The sequence below is a fragment of the Periplaneta americana genome, chromosome 5, assembly GCF_040183065.1.
Source record: "Periplaneta americana isolate PAMFEO1 chromosome 5, P.americana_PAMFEO1_priV1, whole genome shotgun sequence".
In the NCBI taxonomy this organism is placed as follows: Eukaryota; Metazoa; Arthropoda; class Insecta; order Blattodea; family Blattidae; genus Periplaneta; species Periplaneta americana.
In genome coordinates this window covers 189,172,270-189,190,181 of record NC_091121.1, presented here as the reverse complement: position 1 = coordinate 189,190,181, position 17,912 = coordinate 189,172,270, and the positions used below count along the sequence as shown (strand labels likewise).

Genomic DNA, 17,912 nt, shown 5'->3' with positions numbered 1-17,912 from the left:
TATCTTTAACATTTAAATCTTATCGGCGATCAGTACACTCTATTTCTAATTATCTATTTTTTATTTAGCTTAAAGTCTGTATTACTACAACTCCACTCGAGCTTTTGCTACTTTCCTGGTGCACGTGTTTCTGTTTCAAGGACTACAAGGGCGTAATATACCCTCTGATCTCGTAAGAGCTCCATATGGATCAATATTATTTAAAGTAAAATCTCAACCTTGATCTCGTTAGTCTGACGATATTGCAAAGTAGTAGATTACACAGACCTTCAAGATAAGTGATATTGATCAGTTTATTAATATTTTCTGAAAAGATCAATTTTCAGCTTCTGTATCACTTATTGTCTTATCTGTAAGAGGTCAAAATAACTTAAATTGTGAGATGAAAGAGTAATGGAACGGAGAAAAATTCTCTCCGGCGCCGGGATTTGAACCTGGGTTTTCAGCTCTACGTGCTGATGCTTTATCCACTAAGCCACACCGGATACAACCCCGACGCCGGTTAGAATCGTCTCAGATTAAGCTCCAACTCTTGGGTTCTCTCTAGTGGCCGCCCTCTGCACTACGTCATAGATGTCTATGAACGCAGGACCGAAGTCCACACATGTGCTGAGGTGCACTCGATATGAGTGACTAGTTGGCCGGGATCCGACGGAATAAGCGCCGTCTTAAATCACGAAGTGATTTACGCATATCAAATCCCGGCGCCGGAGAGAATTTTTCTCCGTTCCATTACTCTTTCATCGTATGATGACGCAGAATATCTGCATGGAAATATCATATGTACTTGGGTACATTAAAATAATATATGATATGCGTAAATCACTTCGTGATTTAAGACTGCGCTTATTCCGTCGGATCCCGGCCAACTAGTCACTCATATCGAGTGCACCTCAGCACATGTGTGGACTTCGGTCTTGCGTTCATAGACATCTATGACGTAGTGCAGAGGGCGGCCACTAGAGGGAACCCAAGAGTTGGAGCTTAATCTGAGACGATTCTAACCGGCGTCGGGGTTGTATCCGGTGTGGCTTAGTGGATAAAGCATCAGCACGTAGAGCTGAAAACCCGGGTTCAAATCCCGGCGCCGGAGAGAATTTTTCTCCGTTCCATTACTCTTTCATCGTATGATGACGCAGAATATCTGCATGGAAATATCATATGTACTTCGGTACATTAAAATAATATATTAAATTGTGAGGCCGTGGGATTTCCATGGGAGAACACACTTTGGATACTGTACCCCTTTATTGAAACAGGCATATTGGCCCCATTGTCGTAAGATTGCTCTCTTCACTGCTTCGTGTTCAAGTCTCACTTTCTAACGGCGATCGCTGTCAACACGAGACATCGTAAACGACGCCGTCGCTAGATGGCAGGGGCTGACGAATTCGTCACATTACGTCCAATATGACATTCAATATGATATAAAAATACATTACATACATATTATTCAATTATACAGGGTTAGTTAAAAATCCCGTCCCACCTAAATAACTTTGAAGCATGTCGTTCAGTGACGTGAAACTTGGTGTGTGCGTATAACAATATACAAAGAAGTCAATAATGGTATTATCGAGTTTTTTCTACTTACGGTTTAACCGGAAGTAACTCCAACTCTCTTATTTTAAATGTAACAGCCAATATATACATCTTGATTACACAACTTTTAACACTGTATCACTTCGGAATATGTATGATAAGAACTTTCTTGTGTTAAATATTAACGTACCTTGTTAACATGTTTCGACCTATTTTCGGTCATCTTCGGAACTGGTCGCTGTTGCTCTTGGCGCCTCTTGTTTCCTGTGAGGGTGCGTTCGTAGTGTAGAGTCAAAGAGTGTATGTGTTTTGAAATTGAGTTGTGTGTTGAGAGTATCGTTGGGGTGTGTTTTCGTGTGTCTGTATATTTCATATTGTTCTAGTGTGTTGAGTTTCTGGCTTTTTGGTTGGACAGTGACATCAACACAGACATGGAAATACTGCACATCCAACCAAAAAGCCAGAAACTCAACACACTAGAACAATACGAAATATACAGACACACTAAAACACACCCCAAACGATATTCTCAACACACAACTCAATTTCAAAACACATACACTCTTTGACTCTACACTACGAACGCACCCAAACAGGAAACAAGAGGCGCCAAGACCAAGAACGACCATTTCCGAAGATGGCCGAAAATAGGTCGAAACATGTTAACAAGGTACGTTAATATTTAACACAAGAAAGTTCTTATCATACATATTCCGAAGCCAATATATACTTCTATTTTTGAATAATGTTCATTAAGAGCTTTTCAGAAAGTACCCGCAATCGATTACCATGACAGCTGTAGGTAGAGATATTGAAACAAAATTTTGCAAGATGGTATACGCCCCTTGTACATATAACGCCTCAATAATTGTGTTAATGTTAAGTGGTTTTTATATTTATTTTATCAGTATTATTATTATTTATTTGTATTACTGTTTGTGTATTATTTTCGTCACTATTGTATGTATTTATTAACACTACAATTGGATATACACCCGCTGGCAGTGATATATAATATATATTAATAACATTGCAATAATTACAGTAATAAATTTTAAATAATAATTACAGCTATAAAGAAAGTAAAATAAGTGCATATTTAATTCTAACTATAAATAAATAAATGCAATAAACTTGAGACTATAAATAAAAACTATGCTATAACAACGTCTGCAGTAAGCAAAAGTAAACGTACCTTATAAGTATTTCTATTAAATCCAACTATCACCAACTTAAATAATTACAAGTCACTTTAATTACATAACAACTTAATTAATTACATGTCAGTTTAATTAATTGCATATCAACTTAATTAATTATACATCAACTTAATTAATGACATATCAACTTAATTAATTACGTATCAACTTAATTAATTACATGACACAACTTTCATAATTACATTGCACCTACAATTAAATTTTCATTCTAATCTTCTCAACCTTTTCTTAAATGTATTGATTTTGAGAGGATCGCCCTGAAAGATTGCCGCAGGTAAGCTGTTCCAATCTACTATTGTGCGGTTAACAAAGGAAAATTTTGCCACTTCTGTTCTTTGTGTCCTGCATTTAAACTTCCTAATATGATCAGCCCTGCCTAAGTATGATGGTGTCACTAATCTAGCATTGATATCGGTCCATGCTTTGTGTCCCATTTGTGCCTTAAACAATGCACTCAGTTTGGATTTTCGTCGCCTTGGTTTGAGAAATTCTCATCCTAAGTCTTTTACTATCTCTTCGCCATGTTCCTTTCCCATTTTGACATATTTTGCTGCCCTGTATTGGATCTTTTCTATTGAATCGATTTGGTTTTGTCTGTACGAATCGCAAACTACTGTTCCGTATTCCATAATTTGGCGAACAAGGATTTTGTACGCTAATTCTTTTGAGCTTCGGTTAGCTTTAGTATTATTGTTATTATTATTATTATTATTATTATTATTATTATTATTATTATTATTATTATTATTATGATTATCATCATCACCGTCATCAATATTATTAATTATTGTAATGTGCAGAAGTGCATATGATATTTCCGTGCAGTAATTCTGCGTTATCATATGATGGATGGCTGGACGAAGAAAACTGAGAGGATTCAATCCGGCATCGGAAGTGGAATCCGGTGTGGCTTAGTGCAAAAGAGTTAGCACGTAGAGCTGAAAACCCGTGTTCGAATCCCGGTGCCAGAGAGAATTTTTCTCCGCTCCACTCATACTTCATTATTATTAATGCCTGTAACATTTATGTAGGCTCTACTGGACTGTAACCTAACACGAGCACATGCTCATTTCTGGTAACTATCATGAAAATTGTGAATACATTTGTATTTGAATTTGAAAGAAAATTATAATCGTTATTTAACTGCCGAGTAAAACACACATGTTGAGAAAGTGTTTGGTTTGCTTATAGATAGTGTTTTATAAAGTGTAATGTATGTATATTAAGCATGAAAAGTTTTGTTCCTATAGCTTTTATAGTAGCTGCAATATAAAAAAATTGAATTTGACTAAATTTTTTCATGCCAATGGTCTACCTTTAGAGGTATTACGGTACCATGTTATTTATTTATTTATTTTTTAAATCCACCACCAACGGAAGCATGCTTCCAATTACAGGTGGCTTACACAGATGTATACACAAAATACATAATAAGAGAGAGAAAAAAACAACAACAAAACAAACAACACAAACAAAAGAAAGAAAATACATGATGGTAATAGATGCTAGAATATTATAATATTACAGGTAATATAGTGCCAAATGTCAATATAATGATGCAAAATTATTTTAAAAACTTGAGTAAAAACATTATAAAACACTTCTTCATAATTTAAATATCTAAGGAAATACAATGCTTTTTAATATTGTATGAAATTTTTCAATTGTTAAACTGAAATCCAATTGAGAATCACAGTTTAAAGACAGAGAGTTGTAAGTATTACACATAACAAACAATGGAGAGTTCTGGAAGAAAACAGTTCTAGGAATGGGAATAATAAAAGGTTGCCTATGACGTAATTCTGTTGTTTTTACACTGAACTGAAGGAATTTAAGAAAATCACAGTTATTCAATATACCGTTAACAGTCTTATAGAGTAAAATTTGACTATTTATTAATCGTCGAGATGTTAAAGTTTTATAATGAAATTAAAAAAGTAACTGATTATATGAAATTTGTTTGTCATAAGACGATACGTGATATTTTTTAAAATATAAATAACGTAAAAATCTTTTCTGTATCCTTTCTATTTGCATCTGATGGGACTGGAACTGAGGTGACCATATTACAGACGCATACTCTAGCTTACATGGAGATGCTGGAAATAAATTGAAATAAAGTATCTAGGATCGGAAAAATTTGTGAAGGATGTATTGAAATGACGGACATTACTTAGAACGATTGTAGTTTTATTTCCTTATTTTAAAATAGGGCCTATATATTAATTCGTCGTTACAGCCATAGTTATTTCTTTAGTTGAATGATCAATAGTTGAAGTATTTAAAATTGATGTTTGTAACATTCAGAAATGCTTAATAGGCAAAAGACAAAAATGACGAATAACATGTTTAGTGGTGCGCATACAAAAGAACATAACATTCAATATTTATAATGTAATACATGTCTTATGATTTTATGGGTATATTGTAAAAACAACCTGATCAAATAACAATCCAATTTTTTCAGATAATAACTGCGGGGCTTACTTTCAAAACGTCTCTTGTCCACCTGATATCGAAAATGAACTTTGTGCGAGATCGTGCGTATTTGCTTGGTTTCCGCACAAAACCAATCCGCGGAAAGTCTAAAATTTCACATTCATTATTCCCAACGTAACACACATAACAATTTCCCTCTTCTTACCGCTTAAGTGACATATTGATTTTACTGCTTTAGGCTTTTAACATATTATTTTTAGAGACGTTCAATATAGTAATAATTATAAATTGGAAACTTACCACTGCAATTTCACCTAAATTGCACTGTTAATTATTGTTTTTAAATATTTGCAAAATTTAAGTAAACTCTAAATCATTACACAACCTTACCGTTTGTTTTAAGTTCGAATTTATAGACTGGGAGGGGGGAGACAGACGTATATCACGGCCTGCTGAAGTATAGTAAACGCAGAAAACATTTTAAAGCAACAATGTTGAAGATAGATATTTTTGTTTTGCAAGTTTGCCGTCATTGAATAGAAACCAAGATGGAGATTTCATTGCAACTAATTAGAAATTCCTCTTTCAGGTATGTAATACACTATCTTCGCACAAAATAATATACGATACATGAGCGGTATGTTTTCTTTCAATTCTCGGAAATTAAAAAAGCTCAACTACGTTTCGCTTTTTCAAACTTTTCCTCGAACACCAAAACTTCAACATACCGCTCTTGTAACGCATATTACAACTCTATGTCCATGCGTTCTTGAAATATAACTTTACAACTGTCATGATTTGGCTTCGAAACCACTAAAATCTTGCGTTAAATGTAACTCTTGGAATCAAACTGACTTGTTAAAAGCAGAATTTGCGACAGAATATTAGTTCCAGCTTTGGAATCGAAGATTCTCATGTTCCCATTTGATTCTAAATGCACCCAACATCTTTGGTTTCATAATGCCGCTTGTCTAGCTGGTAAATTATTTTTTATCTAGTAACGTTTCCCGTGATATCCTGAAAAGTTACGGGAATAGACAAGTGTCGTTTTGAAAATAAGCTCTTCAATTACAGATTTACACAAAAAATATTTTTTCCCCATGAAACAAATACGCAGCTATGACATTCGTTGGGTATTAAAATGTGAATGAAAACGCACTTAAATAAGCGAAGTTGAATAGCAGCTACAGGAGTTTTCTTATACCCCAGTGTTCTGTCTTATCCAATCCCTGTAAGCAGAGACTCTGGTGTAGACGGTTGGATATCCTATTCTAGCACAGCCATTTGCCCAGGATACCAGTCCAACAAGAGTTCCATCCACAAACAGTGGGCCGCCGGAATCACCCTGTGAATCATAGAATAGTATTATTTAGTATTAGTATTTAGTATTTATTTATTTATTTATTTATTTATTTATTTATTTAACCTAGTAGAGATTAGGCCGTCAGGCCTTCTCTGCCCCTCTACCAGGGGATTACAACTATAATATGAACAATAAAATTACAATTAACATTAAATTTACAATTACAATTACAATAAAAATTAAAGTACGACAAGATTACCTTATTAATGAAAGCTAGACGTTTTATCATAAAAGTTAAGAACAAAGAATATTTGTGTATTTACTGAATTACAAATTAAACCTACAATAACAAAAATCTATAGTAATGAAATTACTGCATATTGAAATATTTTGTGATAGATTAAGAGAACTATTCACAAGAAGCCATGTCTGAACGAGTCTCAATTACTGACCAAGTGCCTAGTAAGTTTGCGTTTGAATTGAATTTTATTTCGACAGTCCCTGATGCTAGCAGGTAACGAGTTCCAGAGTCTTGGCAGGGCTATTGTGAAAGAGGATGAGTATGAAGAGGTGCGATGGGATGGTATTGTTAGTATTGTTTCATGGCGAGAGCGTGTGTTCAGATTGTGGTGGGAAGAAAGGTAAGTGAAGCGAGACGACAGGTACGAAGGAATAGAAGAGTTCAAGATTTCGAAGAGAAGGAGAAGTGAATGTAAATGTCTTTTCTTATCTAGTTTAAGCCAACTATTGTTTCCAGGGGGTAAAATGATCATATTTACGAACATTGCTTACAAAACACACACAAATTATGAGCACGTTGTAGTTTCGTTTTGTTATCGCTGGAAAGGTCAGTCAGTAAAATACCAGCATAGTCAAAATAGGGAAATACAAGCGTCTGCACAAGGGACTTTTTTAAGCAAGAGGGAAGATGAACATTTACCCTTTTTAGCACATGGATAATAGAATATACTTTTCTACAGGTTTCAATAAGGTCATAGTTAAATCCTACACCATGGACAGTAACGTAGACATTAATATAATGTGCATTTTCGAAAAGGCGGCTTAAGGTCATGCAATGGATCGCATTTGTCACGTGTACTTACCCCAATCCTGGACCATTCTCCTCAACTAAAGTCAACTGGGACAACCGGAATTACCAGTGCTTCAGTTCACAGTTTTTAGTTCAGTGACTCGTGCGTGGTTTGTACATTTGTACGTGACCTTGAGCCTCCAATTCGAAATGCGCAGATAATAGAAAGACTTTTATTACCAGTTGGTGCAATTCAAATGTATGTAAGCATTTTGATAATTTTATTCTGAATAGAAAGGAGAATTGAAAAATACTTATTTTATCTCGGATAACTTAATAATAATAATAATAATAATAATAATAATAATAATAATAATAATAATAATTGTCCAGTACAGTGATACAATTAATACATTAAAATGTACAACTATGGTACAATTAAATACTTGAGTTAACAACAAAATAAATAAAATAGATTACAATAATTAATTTACAAGAATTAAAACTATAAAATATTAGGGAAAGGAGTTGATTCATACTACCAATTTGTGTATAAGGATTATGCAAATAATATTAGCAAAGACATTGCCATATTCTAATACTTCTATACATTGAATGGATCGAAATCGCCTACATGTAACTTAGCATGTTTAATACATCTGGAGACCGGCGAGGAAGATTTAGAATTTCTAATATAGAAGAGTTTGTGATGCCTCATGTCCTTCATAGGAATACGAAGGCTGACACTGTTTAAGAAAGATTGACAATTAATGTCACCTTTAAGGACCTTACATAATAATAAGTAATCGAGATCATGACGTCTGGCATACAGGCTTCGACATTTAAAGTGCTCGCATATTTGATCATAGTTATACTCAGAGTTATTAGGCAGGAATCGGTAAGAACATAATGAAATAAATTTCTTTTGAATATTTTCCACTTTTCCGAATCAATACTAGTAATAGAGTTCCAAACTACAGATGCATATTCGAGTTTCGATCTCACTAATGTATAGTAGGCCTATAGTATTAAAAGAGAGTCAGGTGTTGAAAAGAATAAGTAATTGACCGAATTATTCCTAACATTCTTATTGCATGGTTATAAATTTAACCATTGTGGTTGTGAAAATATAATAATAATAACAACAACAACAATAATAATAATAATAATAATAATAATAATAATAATAATAATAATATTCCAAATCATACCAGAGATGCTCTGATGTTATTATGGTGAAACGAATGAAGACATTTCATTGTTGTCATAGTTACAATGTTATAATTGTTTCCTGCTCCAAGGAGAATTTTAAATGTTGGGAGTTCAAAACGAATCAAGCTGTGTTTAGATACTCGTAAGTTCACAAGTTTAAACATAAATATTCTAAAATTTCACAGATTCCATCCCAAAATAAGCGTCAGACCTTAAAAATTTGAATCTCATTGTGAATTTATTTTGCTTACAGTCATTACCATGATGTTTCTGTTTTCGTTTTTACTACATCCAATATAAATTAATATTTCACAGGGAGTTACACCTGAAAGCTAGATTTGCACTTGGAAATTTCCCTCCGAAAAATCTTTGCAATGTCCGATACTGACTCCATTGGCGAGTACTGTGGCCAATCATAAATTACGATTTTTTTAACCTTCGAAAAACTTTTCAATAAAGATTTTGTTAATACGAAATAATACTCGTTTGAAAAATTTTCAGATTCAGGTATTAGATTTGATATCAAAATGTACCGGTACAGAAATAAAATTTGGAGCCTCTTTATTGCATAATTTTCGCTTACAACACACTGCGCATGTGCAGTAAACAAGAGCCCCTGTATATATGCTACTTGCGGACAGACGTGCGAAATTGTTGCCTACATACAGGCGGTCTCCCATCAAGACTAGCTCCAAATTTTTATTCCGTATCTGTACAAATCCTGCTGTTGAAGGTCACATTATTGTACTTACATTACACGAGCCCTTGACTTCGTCAGGTACAGCAGCACAGATCTGACCATCGTATATAGGATAACCTATAATTTCGTAGACACTGTTGCATTCGTCTTGATTCACGATGGCGATATCAACTTTCTGGAGGGTGTCAGGAATAGGCCCATCTTCCTGCAAGAAAAAGTAAATTTTTTCATCAGATTCTCATACAGTAATTTTTCCTCACATGGCATCCTCTTTTTGGGTTATTTTACGACGCTGTATCAACATCTCGGATATTTAGCGTCTGAATGATATGAAGGTGATAATGCCGGTGAAATGAGTCCGGAGTCCAGCACCGAAAGTTACCCAGCATTTGCGCTTATTGGGTTGAGGGAAAACCCCGAAAAAAACCTCGACCAGGTAACTTGTCCCGACCGTGATTCGAACCCGGGCCACCTGGTTTCGCAGCCAGACAGACGCGCTGACCGTTACTCCACAGGTGTGGACTAGTATCCTCTTACAAAACATTAAGGACACATGTGCATTAACACAGGCGTACTCACATATACATACTCTATTGTACAATAATATCTAGTAGGATGAAGAACATTGATTAGAAGTTAACCTCTCTACGAGTAGCCACATTTTCCGAAACATTGTCACGATCGTACTGTACACAAAACTCTACATGCTCGTATATTGCTGATATAGCTTCAATCATTCAAGTAGGACTTGTTTTTATACAGCACGTACGGTCAAAAGACCCGTGCATTGGACTGAAGAGAAAATTATGATAGTGTAGTGCAGTGGTGGCGAAAATGTGGTCGTGCGCCGAGCCACTGTGTAACCTGCAACGTGCATAGCACCTACGGATGGAGGCTGACACCCGAAGGGGAAGTGAAGCAACTGTCTGACTTATTAACGGATTTTCGTTTTCCTTACGTCAAGCACTTAAATATAATTTTATACAGTACAAGGCTACAAACTAATGTTTAGTACGTGTAACGAAGAAAGAAATGAACAATAAATGAACAATATCACAACCTAAAATTAACTGTCTTCAGAATGTCTCTGCGACAAAGTTTCAAAATCAGGAATTATGTCACTTACTGCCAGTCATAGTTGATCACGAAGGTATTTGTCTTCAGTCGTGATCTAAATTTGGTTTTTACTATTTTCATTGTTGAAAATAATTTTTCACAAACGTAAGTTGTAGCGAACATCGCTTCAACAGAGCAAGCGAAAGAACGAAGCTTCGGATATTTATTTTTTGACAAAGATTTGAAAAGTTCAACATTTGTCAAGTCCTTACATGTAGCTTTCATTTAACATCACATTGTAAATCTGTGAGTTTAAATTGAAGATCTAACCGCATTATTCGTACATCTGCTGAAAAAGGGTCGACGTACAGAGATGATGATGATGATGACAACAATAACACTTAACCTTTTAATGTTTCATCAGTAACATGTAATATAATGACGTTTTATGTTATACAACCGTTTTCCTCGTAATAGCCTACTTGTGAACAAATCATACATTTAATATTCTCATCATATTGACAGCGAAAAAATGCGTCCTCCCATCCTACTTGAAACTTTCGTACATGGTTTCGAGAGAGACATATGCTACTCGCAGGTCAGAGACAAATACAAATGGAACGGAGTTTGACTCCAGTGAGTGAGAGGGTGGGGGTTGGCGGAGGTAAGAAGCAAGCGAAATGCACTTCTATCACTGCGAGCCACAATGTCTCGCGAGTCACGTTTTCGCCACGGCTGGTGTAGTGCATCTGTATGTATAATATTGCTGAATAAATCCATCTATCTATCGAGTACATATAGTCACGAAGCTTGAGGTGGTATTTGCATTTCTCGGGATACAATGCTTCAAGAGGTCAGCAACTGAGAGTACTAGGAACAATAGACTGTGCGATAGTAGCGATCCTAGTGGCTAGCAACTTAAGTTCAACTGTCATTGGATGCATATTCCTTACATATTGAGCTTCGTGACTGTATGTACTAGGTTGTGGTCTTACATCGCGATAATTTTTGCAACTCGATTTATCACAATAAATTTATCGCATGGTAGTTCTTTTGTTTAATCAGAGTCGCCAACTGTTTCCCCGTAAATCGATGACCACGAATTCATTAATGTAACGATGAAGTATTAAATAAAGTGCGAAATCCTACTTCCACATCTACATTTTCATATTCTAATTTCATGTTTATTGTATCTAAAAAAATGACACTCCTTCATTCAGATTTGATAACTGCGTTTTCAACAATTGTTCATCTAATTAATGTATTAATCAAGTTATTTGATAATTATATTATAAAATGTTTAAACTAAGTTATGATTTCAGCAGATAATGAAAATATATTTCTGTTATAACAAGAGAAAAGCTCCATGTATATAACATTGTTAAACCTGTATTTCGCTTTTCTCAATTGGCATTACTGAATAACATTCAATTTCTTTATTGCAGTAATCGACATTCATCTGTTTCAACTTCACAATATCCGAATAGGTAAGTATACAATAATTAATATACAATAAATAGGCCTATATAATAGTAATTATTAACATTTTGTGAGAGAATTTAAAGGATATATTACAGCCCTAATAAATGTCACTCTAGATCTGAGATTGCTATAGATAATTAAGCGCTGAGGACAACAGATTTGCTAAACCGAGGGCCAGTGGCTCGAAGTTTTCTAAGTTTCCCGAGATATATTAATCATTAATAATTCCCGAGTTGCATACAACAATTTATGTCTCACATCTTTACCAGAAAATAAGTTAAATGACAAGCATAGGAACGCCATTTCGTAACGCTTTAGCAACATCTTTAGGAAGATTTGTGGTTTCTGTTGCATTAAAACAATGTAAATACGACAATTTTATCCAGGGAGCATCTGTTTTTCGTACAAAGATAAATCGTTTGACGTGTTTGTTAATAATTACGAAATGGCGTTCTTGTATTTAATATTTGATGAAAAGGAAATAAGTGTAATGTGTCACATTAGTTTGATAATATTTTTGTCAATTTTATATACTTCAGAATCAACAATGAAGTTACTAATGAAATGGTAGTTTCAGAAGTTGTGTAAATTGAAAAAAAAAAAAAAAAAACTCTCTTGCAACTGTCTGTAAAAATATCAGTTCCATTTCAGTTTCGCTAAAGACTAATTAGTGTTTCATTTTATTAATTTCTGTATTCTATATTTTGTTATTGTGTAAACTGAAAACATTACTCTCTTGGAGTAGCCTGTAACCATAGCAAACTTTATAGACCCGTGAGCATGTTATAAATCCATAATACCCGCACGGGCGGGTATACGAGTATATCCCGTATCCAAGGAGTAAAAAAAACTACGACAATGTACAGACGTGGACAAATTATTAACAAAATTGACGATTTTTATGATTAATTCTATTTACAAAATTTGACTATTCAATTCAGACTACAGTTGACAATTTTGCTTATTTCTATCATTACAGTACATAGAAATATGCAAAAATTTAAAATGTAGGCTATTCTAAATTGAAGAGTCAAATTTTATAAAAAAAATATATATAATAAAATCTTCAATTTTCCTGATAATTTGTAAATATTATGCAAAAATGTCAACTGCAGTCTAAAGTGAAGAGTAAAATTTTGTAAAAATATATAATAAAAATCCTCAGTTTTGCTAATAATTTGCAAATATCCAAAATGTTACCTGTAGCCCAAATTGAAGAGTCGAATTTTGTAAAAAATATATTTAAAAAATCTTCACTTTTGCTAATAATTTGTAAATATGCGAAAATATCAATTGTAGTCTAAATTGAAGAGTGAAATTTTGTAAAAATATAAAATAAAAATCTTCGATTTTCCTAATAATTTGGAAATACCCAAAGATGTCAACTGTAGTCTAAATTGAAGAATCATAGTTTGTAAAGATATATAATAAAAATCTCCAATTTTGCTAATAATTTGTCCACGTCTGTATAAGTAAGACAATAGTAATATACGTTACAAGAGCGGTATGTTGACGTTTTCATGGTCGAGTATAAGATTGAAAAAGCGAAACGTAGTTGAGCTTTTTTAATTTCCGAGAACATGAAAACAAACATACCGCTCGTGTATCGTACATTATTTTGTGCGAAGATCGTTTATTACATACCTGAAAGACGAATTTCTAATTAGTTGCAATGAAATCTCCATCTTGGTTTCTGTTTAATGACGGCAACTTTAGAAAACAAAAATATCTATACTCCAGCAGGCCGTGATATACGTCTGTCTTTTTTTTCCCATCGGCATCTGGAGTCTTGTTGATTTTTTCACGGCTTCCTTAATGTTACTTGTATCAGGAATACAATAGCTTTCGTGGAGTAGTAGACTTTACTAAATTTTTGCAAATATTTAAAAACAATAATTAACAGTGTAATTTAGGTGAAATTGCAGTGGTAAGTTTCCAATTTATAATTATTACTATGTTAAACGTCTCTAAAAATAATATGTTAAAAGCCTAAAGCAGTAAAATGAATGTCGCGCTTAAGCGGTAAGAAGAGAGAAATTGTTATGTGTGTTACGTTGGGAATACTGAATGTGGTATTTCACACTTACCGCGTATTGGTTCTGTGCGGAAAACAAGTAAATACACACGATCTCGCACAAAATAATTTTAAGATCTATAAAGAAGTTTTAAAATGAACTTTTACATACTTCAATTCTGCCCCAACCAATGACTGTTGCAAGTGCGCCATCAGCAGGATTTTGTCCTTGAGCTGGCAGAGAAATGGGTTTCACATTCACTCCATCGATTTGGAAGGGGTTCGAGACCTGAAAAATAATGTAACATTTAATATAACAATAACCGACATTGAAATAAAGTGAAGTAGTTTAAAATATATATTAAAGTGTTAGTAATAGCTGAATGGAGATTATCAAGATTTCACGCATGTTTATGAGGATTATTTCACATTTTAGTGATTGGAGATACATTAAGTATACATAATAAAAAAGGTTCGGAAATATGATGAAGTGGGTTTTAACGTATATCTATCAATTCGTTTTATGTTAAACTATTTCACCCATTTTCGATTATATATTCAATATCTTTAAGGTAACTCATCCAAGAGGGATGTACTAAGAAATTACAGGAAAATAGGTATTTTTATTTTGATAACAGAAACTCTTTTGCAAAAATTGCATAGAACACTGATATACAGCGTATTCCGAATATCACCGGTCCGGTGGCATCAATGACGTCACGTTGCAGCGAAATAAGGAACAAAACTGCTGGAAGGATCGATGGCTGTCATGGCGACTGTACAAGTTGTTGTCTGTGCTACGCTAGCAAAATTTTGCGAAATTTTCGTAAGTAGATAAGAAATGGTGGGTACCCCTGGAGTTAGGCTGGCTAAATGGAGGTAGGGGGTTACATGTGACGTCACAGGTGGGCGTGGCCAAAGTATTACGTCATAGTGGGCGTGGCCAAATTATTGCGTCATGGGCGGGGCTTAAATTATGACGTCACGGAGGGGGTGGGGGGGCTTAAATTATGACGTAGGAAAAGGGCGTAACTTAAATTACGTCATAAGAGTTCAAGGTTAAAGTGTGTTGTCATGCAGGTATATAATGGCATGACAAGTTCATACATGTTTATCTCCTCAATGTGGGGGGGCTTAAATTATGACGTAGGAAAGTGGCGTAACGTAATAAATGGCAATCTAAGAGTTCAAGGTTAAAGTATGACGTAATGCATGTAATGGCATGACATGTTTATCTCCTCAATGTGGAAATTATGACGTAGGAAAGGGGCGTAACTTAAATTACGTCAAGGTTAAAGTGTGACGTGCGAGTATGTAATGGCATGACAAGTTTATCTCCTCAATGTGGGAATTATGACGTAGGAAAGGGGCGTAACTTAAATTACGTCAAGGTTAAAGTGTGACGTCATACAGGTATGATGTTTATCCCCTCAATGTGGAAATTATGACGTAAGAAAGGGGCGTAACGTCATAAATGGCAATCTAAGAGTTCAAGGTTAAAGTGTGACGTGCAGGTATGTAATAGCATGACAAGTTCATACATGTTTATCTCATCAATGTCGCTATGTGTGCTGAGTCATATCCGGCAATTGTTCTAGTTCATACATGTTTGAAAACTGCTATGTGTGCAAATATTATACATCCGGCGAAGAATTAATCTATCACACTTAAACACATACATTCTTCTAATGTAATGGTAATTTAATTGCTTGGGGAATGGGTGTTGGAATGTGGGACATAAATGGATAAAAAATTAATCTAGCACACTTGTAAATTAAACAGGATGTGGCTGAAGTGACGTTATAAATTTGTAATTGAAGTTGGAAATGGGGGAGGGGGGGAAATTTGAAATACGAACGGCATAACTTAAAGTGTGGCGTCATAAATTTTTAATTGAAGTTGGAAATGTAATAATTTGAAATGTACATGTTCATACAAGTTTGTATAGTGGGGGGGATAGACAAGTTCATACATGTTTGTATATTTGAAAGTCAACGTGTCATATTACACAAATATTGCATGATGCAAATAATATGCAAGCTGTTAATTCACATCCGGTGAAGACGCAAGTGCTGAATAATGGCCAGCTATCCAATGGATGTCCTGAAACTGGTTGTACTTTAAGCCAATTGTTGAGTAATTGATAAAAAATATTAAGATTCTAATGTACTGGTAATTGAATTGATAAATAGTAATGGGAAATGGAAATTAGAATGGGGGAATTATTGATGGCGTAAATGGTTGTACTTTAAGCCAATTGACAAAAAAATTAATCTAGCACACTTGTAAATTAAACACATACATTCTTCTCATATTATTCCAATGTAATACATTTTGAGTGGTTTGTTTAGCGTATTTAATACATTATTACCAACATTAAATTCATCAGAATGTGACATTATTATGATTTAGAGCAGTAATTGTAGCAGATAAATCAATGTAGATGTATATGTTGAAATGTGTAAATATTATGCAAGCTTGCTGAATCACTTCCGGCGACGATGCAATTGCTGAGTAATGATAAAAGCATGTTCTTTAAGCACCTACAACGTGTCATATTACACAAATATTGCATGATGCAAATAATATGCAAGCTGTTAATTCACATCCGGTGAAGACGCAAGTGCTGAATAATGGCCGCCTTATTATTATTATTATTATTATTATTATTATTATTATTATTATTATTATTATTATTATTATTATCGCTCCAATTTAATACATTTTGAAGTAACATTTATTGGATTGATTAATAATTTAATACATTTTGAAGTAACATTTATTGGATTTATTTTAAGCCATATATTATTACCGAAGCACTTCGTAATATAGTAATTGCTTCTTCTTCTTCTCATTATTATTATTATTCGTCATAAAGAAGATTAAAGTGTGACGTTATAAATTTGTAATTGAAGTTGGAAATGGGTGAGGGCTGTTTTTAATTTGAAATACATACATCATAACTTAAAGTGTGATGTTATAAATTTGTAATGAAGTTGGAAATGGGGGGAGGAAATTTGATAAAATTCTAATGTAATAGTAATTTAATTGATAAATAGTAATGGGTAAGGGAAATTCGCAAATGTTAATTGAAATTAGAAAGGGGGAATTATTGATGGCGTAAATGGTTGTACTTTAAGCCAATTGATAAAAAAATTAATCTAGCACACTTGTAAATTAAACACATACATTCTTCTCATATTATTCCAATGTAATACATTTTGAGTGGTTTGTTTAGCGTATTTAATACATTATTACCAACATTCAGAATGTGACATTATTATTTCATAATACAGTAATTGTAGCAGATAAATCAATGTAGATGTATATGTTGAAGTGTGCAAATATTATACAAGCTTGCTTAATCACTTCCGACGACGATGCAATTGCTGAGTAATGATAAAAATATGTTTTTGAAACATCTGCAACGTGTTATATTACACAAATATTGCATGATGCAAATAATATGCAAGCTGTTAATTGACATCCGGCGATTGTTCTCACAGCGTTTTATGTTACACAAATATTGTATTGATTACAAGTAAATAATAGCTTTCTGCTATGTGTGCAAATATTATGCAAGGTTGCTAATTTTATATCCGACGATGAAATTGCTGAGTAATGATAAAAAACATGTTTTTGATAATGACCTTGGAGGTAATATGGCTGGATGATGAGGTGAATTATTTAGAAGTGTAATGAAAGAAGTATTGCAGTTTGGAATAATTGATATTGAACAAGTTTAGACAGCAGTGGGAGGGGGGGGCAAGATGATGAATAATACGCTCGAATTTATACAACTATTACACTATCACATATTTTATAAAAGATCTTTGTCAAAAAAAATTTGGTAGTGTAATAGCAGCCATAGCGTTAATAATGTATCACAATATTCATTTTTAATTTTAATTTAG

At 33.8% G+C, this 17,912-nt stretch overlaps 1 protein-coding gene across 1 annotated transcript in view; it reads right to left on the bottom strand.

Annotated features, from left to right (window-relative positions):
* Positions 1-4,935: 4,935 nt before the first annotated feature.
* Positions 4,936-17,912, bottom strand: part of LOC138700352 (trypsin-1-like) — a 35,589-nt gene continuing 22,612 nt past the window's right edge. The window contains exons 5-7 of the mRNA XM_069826922.1: positions 14,171-14,287; positions 9,499-9,651; positions 4,936-6,546 (exon numbers count right to left, since the gene is read on the bottom strand). Coding sequence (XP_069683023.1) covers positions 6,400-6,546; positions 9,499-9,651; positions 14,171-14,287 — 417 coding nt within the window. The 3' untranslated portion in view covers positions 4,936-6,399. The remainder of the gene's footprint in view (positions 6,547-9,498; positions 9,652-14,170; positions 14,288-17,912) is intronic.